The 10,652-nt window shown below is 51.9% G+C and overlaps 2 protein-coding genes across 2 annotated transcripts in view; one reads left to right on the forward strand and one right to left on the reverse strand.

Moving 5' to 3' along the window:
• cdc42se1 (CDC42 small effector 1) overlaps window positions 1-5,085 on the forward strand; it is a 7,758-nt gene extending 2,673 nt beyond the window's left edge. Inside the window, exons 2-5 of the mRNA XM_068746958.1 lie at window positions 1,942-2,279; window positions 3,275-3,379; window positions 3,873-3,944; window positions 4,204-5,085. Coding sequence (XP_068603059.1) covers window positions 2,145-2,279; window positions 3,275-3,379; window positions 3,873-3,941 — 309 coding nt within the window. The 5' untranslated portion in view covers window positions 1,942-2,144 and the 3' untranslated portion in view covers window positions 3,942-3,944; window positions 4,204-5,085. The remainder of the gene's footprint in view (window positions 1-1,941; window positions 2,280-3,274; window positions 3,380-3,872; window positions 3,945-4,203) is intronic.
• A 4-nt stretch (window positions 5,086-5,089) lies between these two features.
• LOC137903347 (bcl-2/adenovirus E1B 19 kDa-interacting protein 2-like protein) lies at window positions 5,090-9,508 on the reverse strand. The gene is made up of 12 exons (XM_068747500.1): window positions 9,505-9,508; window positions 9,353-9,421; window positions 9,251-9,280; window positions 9,105-9,167; window positions 8,955-9,035; window positions 8,723-8,878; window positions 8,425-8,643; window positions 8,249-8,351; window positions 8,042-8,173; window positions 7,113-7,199; window positions 6,925-7,023; window positions 5,090-6,821 (listed from the first exon to the last, which is right to left on the reverse strand). The coding sequence occupies exons 1-12, from the start codon at window positions 9,506-9,508 to the stop codon at window positions 6,797-6,799; spliced, it is 1,068 nt and encodes a 355-aa protein (XP_068603601.1). The 3' UTR covers window positions 5,090-6,796.
• Between the last annotated feature and the right edge of the window lie 1,144 nt (window positions 9,509-10,652).

Genomic DNA, 10,652 nt, shown 5'->3' on the forward strand with positions numbered 1-10,652 from the left:
TAGCCATCTGTTAGCCATCTGTTAGCCATCTGTTAGTGATCTGTTAGCCATCTGGTAGTGATCTGTTAGCCATCTGGTAGCCATCTGTTAGCCATCTGTTAGTGATCTGTTAGCCATCTGGTAGCCATCTGTTAGCCATCTGTTAGTGATCTGTTAGCCATCTGGTAGCCATCTGTTAGCCATCTGTTAGTGATCTGTTAGTGATCTGTTAGTGATCTGGTAGCCATCTGTTAGTGATCTGTTAGCCATCTGGTAGCCATCTGTTAGCCATCTGTTAGTGATCTGTTAGCCATCTGTTAGTGATCTGTTAGCCATCTGGTAGCCATCTGTTAGTGATCTGTTAGTGATCTGTTAGTGATCTGTTAGTGATCTGGTAGCCATCTGTTAGTGATCTGTTAGCCATCTGGTAGCCATCTGTTAGCCATCTGTTAGTGATCTGTTAGCCATCTGTTAGCCATCTGTTAGTGATCTGTTAGTGATCTGTTAGTGATCTGGTAGCCATCTGTTAGTGATCTGTTAGCCATCTGGTAGCCATCTGTTAGCCATCTGTTAGTGATCTGTTAGCCATCTGTTAGCCATCTGGTAGCCATCTGTTAGCCATCTGTTAGCCATCTGTTAGCCATCTGGTAGCCATCTGTTAGCCATCTGTTAGCCATTTGTTAGCCATTTGTTAGCCATTTGTTAGCCATTTGTTTGCCATCTGTTTGCCATCTGTTTGCCATCTGTTAGCCATCTGTTAGTGATCTGTTAGCCATCTGGTAGCCATCTGTTAGCCATCTGTTAGTGATCTGTTAGTGATCTGTTAGTGATCTGGTAGCCATCTGTTAGCCATCTGTTAGCCATCTGTTAGCCATCTGTTAGTGATCTGTTAGCCATCTGGTAGCCATCTGTTAGCCATCTGTTAGTGATCTGTTAGTGATCTGTTAGCCATCTGTTAGCCATCTGTTAGCCATCTGTTAGCCATCTGTTAGCAATCTGTTAGCCATCTGTTAGCAATCTGTTAGCCATCTGGTAGCCATCTGTTAGCCATCTGTTAGTGATCTGTTAGCCATCTGTTAGCCATCTGTTAGCCATCTGTTAGCCATCTGTTAGCCATCTGTTAGCCATTTGTTAGCCATTTGTTAGCCATTTGTTTGCCATCTGTTTGCCATCTGTTTGCCATCTGTTAGCCATCTGGTAACCATCTGTTAGCAATCTGTTAGCTATCTGGTAGCCATCTGGTAGCGATCTGTTAGCGCCACCTACAGGCGTCCCTCCACCACCGGCAGCAAGCGCATCCTCTTCCTCAGGCCCAGTCTGATGAAGACTCTGCCACGCCATGAAGGACGCCATGAAACTAATCAAAGCTCAGTCATTGGCTGAAAACAAGCCTCCTCCCTCTGGCGTGTTCTGATTGGTCCGTTGATTCCGTAGTAGCTGGATTGGGATTGGTTGTTGGTTCTCACTTCCTGCACGCTTTCTTTCTCTTCTATTCTCCTGTTTTCTGTGTTTCGGGTCACACAAAAGGAACTCTGTGGACGTCGTTGTCTGTCCACGCAGGACGTCCCGCTCCGTCCTCCTCCTGGAGACGTTTGGACGTTCGGGCTTACATTCCTGTCCTCTGCGCTGGGCGAAGCGTGAAGCTACACGTTCCTCCGCGTCTCCACACATTCTTTCTTTATCGCCTGATGAAACGTGTTGGACAGACTCCAGACGTCCAGAGCAGACCGTAAATAGAAGGGGAGGAGTCTAACCAGGAAACGCTCCGCTTAGGGTGGACCTTTACCTTTATGAAGAACGTCGGGAAAGAAAAGCCGACCAGCTCAGACGGCTTCAGGTCCTTTCATGAAATGATCCTGACGAGTGGATTCAGAGTTAGAATATCTGATTAAAGAAGAAGAAGCAGCAACAAAGTTTAAAAGTGAAAATGGCTGAAGACGCGTTTCTTTTCTGATTCCACAGAGCGACCCTGAAGCTCCGTTTGGATCCGTCCGTCCGACTGCAGAGACGCTCTCGGCGGCGTTTTAGCTGGAACCGAGTCCTTTCCCTCCATGTCAGGATCTCAGACCTCCTGGAGTCCTCCGGGGGACACCTTTCAGGCCGGGCTCTGGTAGATCGGAGGGATTCGGTTCTCCGTTTGCTTCTGCTGGTGCAGCTTTGTCTGAATGCCCCAGGACTACCCACCGCCTGCAGTTCCTCCCCTGGCCTGCAGGGCGGCAGCAGAGACCGGCAGCCGGAACGTCGGCATGAGCGATTTCTGGCACAAGATGGGCTGCTGTGTGGCGGCTAAACCACCGCCGGTGAGACAGGCACACGCGTCAGCTGGGATCAGTGCTAACGGCTGCTAACGGCTGCTAACGGCTGCTAACGGCTGCTAACGGCTAATTCAGCACAGGAGATGGTACCGCTAAATAGAAAAAGACAGAACGGAATCAGAGGTCAGGTGTCTTTAGAATTACTCAAGAGGAAACAGGCGGCACAACTTCCTGTTCCTGCGTGACCTCTGACCCCTGGACGAGTAACGCCACGTTAACGCTGCGTGTAGAATCACATTCACGTCAGTCGTATTCAGAAGGTGCTGGAGGTAGTAGTAATAGTTTTCTGTGTACGGTTTAACTGGTAAAAGCGGCTCAACATTAGTGGACCAATCAGAGCGGAGGAGGAAGCTGACTGGAGGTTGTGACAGCCAATCAGCAATAAAAGCAGGTTAGCTCATTTTAAGTAGATAAAACCTAAGCTAAAGTTTATTCAGCAGGTTTCCTTTGATCATATTAGAACAAACGTCCATCGGAGACGATCTCAGTTAAAGACGAAGGAGAATCAATCATCGCTTTCGTAGCAATGCTAAGCTACGCCTTAGCAATGCTAAGCTACGCCTTAGCATTGAGGAATGAAAGTTTCCTCGATGAACTTGAGCGAACTCCTTCCACTCCCCTGTGGAGGTCCTCCGGCACCGGGGACAGGAAGTCCGGCCCTCCTGCTTCCTGTTCGTATTTATCGAGGCTTCTGTTTGTTCCTTTGTGAAGTTCAGCTTCCTCCAGATTCAACATGCTGCAGTACTTCAACCAGTACTCGCCTCTCCTGCTACTGCATTAGTGTCGTACTTTTACTTCACTTTTAGTCACTTTGCTACAGAACTTGGGTTAGTAGCTGGTTGAAGGCTAACGTTAGCCGCAGCAAACAACAAAGCAGCAAATCCAGCAACAGGAAACGTCGGAACCGAGTTTTGATGGTGGTGTGTGTGTGTGTCTGTGCATGTGTGTGTGTGTGTGTCTCTGTGTGTGTGTGTGTGTAGAAGAAGAAAAGGAGGAAGATTGATCGCACTATGATCGGAGAACCAACAAACTTCATCCACCTCACACACATCGGATCTGGAGAGATGGCAGAGGGACTGCAGCCGGTGAGACTCACCTGTGTGTCTGCTCACCTGTCTGTCTGCTCACCTGTCTGTCTGCTCACCTGTGTGTCTGCTCACCTGTCTGTCTGCTCACCTGTGTGTCTGCTCACCTGTGTGTCTGCTCACCTGTGTGTCTGCTCACCTGTCTGTCTGCTCACCTGTGTGTCTGCTCACCTGTGTGTCTGCTCACCTGTCTGTCTGCTCACCTGTGTGTCTGCTCACCTGTGTGTCTGCTCACCTGTCTGTCTGCACACCTGTCTGTCTGCTCACCTGTCTGTCTGCTCACCTGGCTGTCTGCTCACCTGTCTGTCTGCACACCTGTCTGTCTGTCATTATTATTTTGTTTCCACTTAGAAATTAAGGTTTAAAGAGAAAGAAGCGATTATCAGTGATGTCATCAGCCGTAGAGAATGATGGGAACATTGTGTGTGTGTGTGTGTGTGTGTGCGTGCGTGCGTGTGCGTGCGTGCGTGTGCGTGTGTGTGTGTGCATACAGTCGGGGTCAGTTCAGGAACAGATGAGGTCTAAAGGTCCCAACATGAATGGCAGGAACAGCCTGTTGTAGCCGGTAAGCGTGCACACACACACACGCACGCACGCACGCACGCACGCACGCACACACACACACACAGATCCAGATCCTCCATCACTTCTCCGGGTCAGAATGATCCTCCAGATTATCTTTAGCGACAGAGAAACACACGCAGAGTTGTTGCTATGGAAACAGTGATTAGAAGGCGGAGTCATGATCACAGGCACCTGTCGGGGGCGTGAGCTCCTTGGACAGCATTTAAGTGCAGGTGTTGACTTCATCCCATTTGTTTCAGGAGTGCATGAAACCAACCATCTGACGGACGTCCACCACCTGAACAAGCCCCGCCTCCATCGTCTGACCACCACCAGGAGGCGCCGTTGCCCCACCTGAACAAGCCCCGCCTCCATCATCAGGACTTCCCTCTCAGGCGACTGGATTCCAACAAAATGGAGAATCGGTGGCCACCAGTAAAAAATAATCCACAATCTAGAGGAGTTGCCATGGCGACCACCAGATATGCACCTATCAGGACTGAAGGCAAGGACTACATCTCCCAGCATGCTTTTAAACTGCTCCAGCGCAGGATTCAGGAACCTTAATTTGAAACATGGGAACATTTATTGAAAACTACATTTCCCAGCATTCATAGGGGCGTTTTCTTGAAGCCTCATCGGAGGGACATTTCTGAAGGATTGTTATGCCTGTATTTCCTCGCAGACTCCCAGAATGCATTGCTCCGCCACGCGTCACCACATGTGCCAAATGATTTAAAACTCTTTAAGGAGACGGAGAAGTCCCCTGTGTGTGTGTGTGTGTGTGTGTGTGTGTGTTTAGGTGTGTGTGTGTGTGCGCGTGTGCGTGTGTGTGTGTGCGTGTGTGTGTGTGCGTGTCTGTGTGTGTGTGTGTGCGTGCGTGCGTGTGTGTGTGTGTGTGTGTGTGTGCGTGTCTGTGTGTGCGTGTGTGTGTGTGTGCGTGTCTGTGTGTGCGTGTGTGTGTGTGTGTGCGTGTCTGTGTGTGCGTGTGTGTGCTGCGTGTGTGTGCGTGTGTGTGTGTGTGTGCGTGTGCGTGTGTGTGTGCGTGATGTCATCTGTTCTTCATGTTCAGAACGTCCATGAGTGAAGCTGCTCCTGCGTTTGAGTCGTTCGGGCGTTTGAGTCGTTCGGGGGGGGGGGGGGGGGGGGGTCGTTGTCGTTGTCGTCGTCCTGGTCTCCCCTGATCACAAGTATTGATAAAGTGTCTGATTGATCCCAAAACAAGAAAAGGCCAAAGACAGAAATCAGGAGCAGAACAGAACATCGTAGCATCTGGGAGCAATCAGCTGCTGTCTCCGTAACCGCTGGGTGGTTGCCATGGATACCGCTGAGTCACAGCGTTCCCCTCGCCGTGGCAACCAGCCACATCCTCTGTGGTTAAAATCAGAGCTGAAGGCAGCGCGGGGCGTTCACGTGTCTCCTCAGAGCGTGGGACGTTTGACTAGCTAGCAGCTAATCAACGCGTTAGCGCACTACTAACGATTAACCAACCAGGATGCTAACATCGTCACGGCAACAGCAACAATCACCACTTCATCAGTCTGTCTGAGTCTTCCTCTCGGGTTAACGTCGGTGACCTCTTGACCTCCTCTTAGGCCCTCACCTGTTACGTCACTGGCTCCTCCTTTATGGCCGTAGCTCCTCCCCTGCCCTACCTGAGACGCAGCATTTTACGCTGTGTTGTTTATCAAAGATGTATCGTTGGTTATTACGTCGTATGAAAGCATCGATTTCGTTTTTTATCAAACATGTCTGACTTTTTGAGCCTCTGTGGAAATAATCAGAAGTGAATGAATAAAGAGTCAAAGATTAGTTTGTTTGTTGGTAATATTCATGTTTTGTTTCTGTTTACGACTTCAAAGAATCTTAACCTGCGGCGGCGTTCGGCTGCAGTTCCTCCGACGTCCACTAGATGCTGCTGACCAAAGAGCTCGGTCCAGATTTCGTTCGTCTGTCTGTTTGCAGGATTTGATGAATAAAACCCGGAGATGGTTCTGGTCTAACTTGGATCCATTAAATTCTGAGAGGATCCGGATTCCCGTCCGGATACAGGAACATCTGGATTTCCCCATTTACGTCCGACTCCGACCTGAACCGTCTTCTGGTTCTGAGCCGGAATGAGGTCAGGAACAAATATTACATTTTAACATTAAACCATTTATGGATTAAGAATCAGTCGGTCCAGTGAGCTGCTTGGGGGAGGTCTGTGCTCGCACAGTGATCTTTTAGTTATATTAAATTATAATATTGGTTTGTTTCCACTGATTGACCGAAACGTGAAAAGATGAAAACATAACACTTTCATTTAAAAAGACTAAAATAGGACCACGTGACTAAAGAGGAAGAAAGCAACGAGGTCATGTGACTCAGGATGCTAGCCTGCGGCTAGGCTAACTGTAATAAAGACGCACACTGAGGCCTGTGTTCCGCTTTATTGAGTTTCCTCTGCAGCGACATCACTTCCTTCCTGTCAGACTCCATTTCCTGAGTCTCTCTCACACACACACACACACACACACACCCCCACCTCAGGGAGGCGATGACATCATCCAGCAGCTTCATGTTTTGTTCATTCCGGGCGTGTCCAGCTCCCTTTTGGTATTTTTAGATGTTTCTCGTGTGGAATAATTCCTGAGACGTAAATGTTCCTGATCCAAACTCCTAATTATTCATAGGCGTGTTTTACCATGATTCTAAGCCAATCAGAGTTCATCTTCACTGAGGGGGCGGGACACCTGCTCGTCAGGTGATCTGAATACGACGCCAATCAGCCCAGAGGCATTGTGGGAGGGCGAGGACGTCCACCTGTCTCACCTAACGAGACTCGAGTGTTCCTCCAGCTGCTCCGGCGTTTCACCCGGACAGGTTCTGGTCGTACCTGCAGCCACGGGACACGAGTGAGACACGCCCGTGGACACGCCCCGTGGACCCGCCCCGTGGACACGCCCGTGGACACGCCCCGTGGACACGGCGAGACTCACTGTGTGACGCAGGCTGGGATCTGCACATGCTCAGTGAGGACGAAGCGGGACAGACGCTGGAGGCTGTCCACAAACTGGAGCTTCCTGCTGAACTTGGAGCTGATGAGGAGGACGAGGAGGACGAGGAGGAAGAGCGTAAGGACCAGAATGCATGGAGAGAGGAGGAGGAGGAGGAGGAGGGAGCAGACCTGATGAAGGGTTTGATGATGGTGATGAGGGCTTTGATGTACCAGGTGGGATGGACCACGTAGAACCCTTTCAGGTTCTTCCTCAACCTGCCGGCGTGAAGGACCAATGAGAGAAGAGACACTGTTTGTCTCCATCACCTGTCCTGTCTGAGAAACCCCCCCCCCAGCAGCTGCTTCTATTTGTCCCGACACACAAATCTGGCGCTCCCTGCTGGACAAAGACTCAAATAACGCCTGAGAGGAGAAGCAACAAACAAAAACAAAAACAAAAACAAACCAACAACAAATGTCAGCTGTTAGCTAGCCTGTTTGATGTTAGCTAGCCTGTTTGATGTTAGCTAGCCTGTCTGGTGTTAGCTAGCCTGTCTGGTGTTAGCTAGCCTCTTTGGTGTTAGCTAGCCTGTCTGGTGTTAGCTAGCCTCTTTGGTGTTAGCTAGCCTGTCTGGTGTTAGCTAGCCTGTCTGGTGTTAGCTAGCCTGTTTGGTGTTAGCTAGCCTGTCTGGTGTTAGCTAGCCTGTCTGGTGTTAGCTAGCCTGTCTGATGGTAGCTAGCCTGTTTGATGGTAGCTAGCCTGTTTGATGGTAGCTAGATCGTCCCTGAAGGTAGTGAAGGTACTCCCCATGACGTAAGAACCCAACGCGCATTGGACAGGAGGTGCTGCTCCCCCCGTAGCAGACAGGAGGCGCCGCTCCCCCTGTAGGGCACAGGAGGTGCTGCTCCCCCCGTAGGGCACAGGAGGTGCTGCTCCCCCCGTAGGGCACAGGAGGTGCTGCTCCCCCCGTAGGGCACAGGAGGCGCCGCTCCCCCCGTAGCAGACAGGAGGTGCCGCTCCCCCCGTAGCAGACAGGAGGCGCCGCCCCCCCCGTGGCAGACAGGAGGTGCCGCTCCCCCCGTAGCAGACAGGAGGCGCCGCCCCCCCCGTGGCGTACCTCCTCTCGATGGTGGTGTAACACTCTCTGAGCCAGCTGATTCCTGGGAGTTTCTCCTTCTCTCCTCCAGCACAGAAATACACGATCACGTAGTTTTCTGCGACCATCAGCTCCAGAGTTCCTACAACGAACCTGCGGATGCAAACGCTCGGTTCAGGTCTGAAGTCGAAACGTCGGGTCGGATTTCAGACCTGGGGGTTCGGTTACCTGAACAGGTTATCCATCACATAATGGTAATTTTCAACGCTATTTTGCGGCAAGTGACAGGAAGAAAACACGATGATGTCATTCATACCCTCCCCATAGTATCCTAATAGAAGACACAGAGGTGAGCACAGTGTTCAGGACTCTGCCCGGTAACAAGCAGGTGACCAATCCCGTACCTCCGTGAGACAGCACCCTGAGAAAGGGCTCCAGGACGCTCACGTTGACCCGGCTCTCCTGTGGCGGGTCACCTGTGGAGAAACAGCGCCACCTGACTCCCTGGCTGTCCACCACGTCTTCCCGCTCCAGAGCCCCCAGTTCACTCCGGTCCGTCGCCGGTCCAGGACCAGCCTGAGGCTCGGGGGCGGAGTCAAACACTCTGCGACGCCGGAGCTCACCTGGAACACAAACCTGCGTCAACAAAGATTTCGAAGGATTTTAATTTCTCCTAAATCGTTTTGACCTTTGACCCCTCACCTTCCAGGTCATAGATGGGGAAAGGCAACGAATCACTGTCGGAAGGCGTTTCCATGGCATCCAGGTCAAAGTCCAGCCCCGCGTCATCGTCGTCTTCGGTAGAGGGAGAGAGGAAGGCAGAAGGGAAGTCGTCTGAAAGTGCCGAGTCACTGCGACCTGAGGAAGACCAGGACCCGTCGTGAACCGACAGAACCCTGGAGCCCAAAGGCAGGTCCGGTTCGTCCCGGGTTACCTAAGGACAGACTGAGAGCCGGCGCCACCAGGACTCTCTTCTGTGGTCTCGACCCAGCCAAGGACAGACTGGTGGGCGGAGCTAAAGACAGGACACGAGGTCAGCCGAACGACGGCGCTAATGTTAGCATGCTACATGAAGCGTTTCTACCGGGTCTGTCTCCGGTTAGCATCGACGACGTAGCTTCTGAGACAGAGCGGTCCCCAGCAGCTCCTGAAGACAAGAAGAGGGAGACGTAGGAGGACGTCTCGGGAACCAATGGACGACGTGATGATGAAGGATGAAGATGCACTCACCCTCGTCATCTTCAGCAGAGCGTTCGTCCCCTGAGGGACAGAAAGACGGACGTCTGAACGCAGAGCTCAGATTCTCACCTGAGACTTCTATGCTCCTCATACCTGCTGAGTCACCACCTGTCCCCTCCTCCCCCTCCTCCTCCTCCCCCTCCTCCTCCTCCTCCTCCTCCCCTGCGGAGGAAGTATTTAGTGTTTTTAACCAAAATAAATAAATAGACAAAATAAATTATTCAATGTGTAAAATAGTTTCGTACCCATTTGATCACTCGATGCAAGAAGAGTCATGGAGCTAGTACTGCTCACAGTAGTAGTAGTACTAGGAGTACTGGTACTGTCAGTAGTATTAGGAGTGGAATTCGTCTCCATGCCTGCATCTGCTTGTGACCTTCATAGAAAACACAGTAAAAAAAGACATACAGTACACGACACACACACACACACACACACACACACACACACACACACACACACACACACACACACACACACACACACACACACACACACACACACACACACACACACACACACACACACACACACACACACACACACACACACACACACACACACACACACACACACACACACACACACACACACACACACACACACACCATTCTTTCAGACTGAACCAGGTAACTTGCGGTAGTGACATCACCAATGCGAATAAAACGACCAATAAACAAACTGAACCTGACAGAATCCGACCTGGGGGGCTCTTCTGGCTCCGCCCCCACGCTGGACTCCATGCTGCTGCTGACGAATCATGGGGTCAGTTCAGATTAGAATGTGAGCCGCAGCTGGTAAAGAACACGGGAAACACAAACGTACGCAGTACACGCAGTACACGCAGCACACGCAGCACACGCAGCACACGCAGCACACGCAGCACACGCAGCACACGCAGCACCCGCAGCACACGCAGCACCCGCAGCACACGCAGCACCCGCAGCACCCGCAGCACACGCAGCACACGCAGCACACGCAGCACACGCAGCACACGCAGCACACGCAGCACACGCAGCACACGCAGCACACGCAGCACACGCAGCACCCGCAGCACCCGCAGCACCCGCAGCACCCGCAGCACCCGCAGCACACGCAGCACCCGCAGCACACGCAGCACACGCAGCACACGCAGCACCCGCAGCACCCGCAGCACCCGCAGCACCCGCAGCACCCGCAGCACCCGCAGCACACGCAGCACACGCAGCACACGCAGCACACGCAGCACACGCAGTACACGCAGTACACGCTCACCTGCTGAGTAATCCTTTAGAAGTCTTATCTTCAGGGAACGAGTCAGTACGAAGGAAACGACGAAGACGAGAAAAAGCGTACGGCTCTCTCCAGAGGGGGACGGGAACAGCGGCAGCCAGGGAGACAGGTGAGACAGGGA

The sequence above is a fragment of the Brachionichthys hirsutus genome, chromosome 13 (assembly GCF_040956055.1).
Source record: "Brachionichthys hirsutus isolate HB-005 chromosome 13, CSIRO-AGI_Bhir_v1, whole genome shotgun sequence".
NCBI lineage: Eukaryota > Metazoa > Chordata > Actinopteri > Lophiiformes > Brachionichthyidae > Brachionichthys > Brachionichthys hirsutus.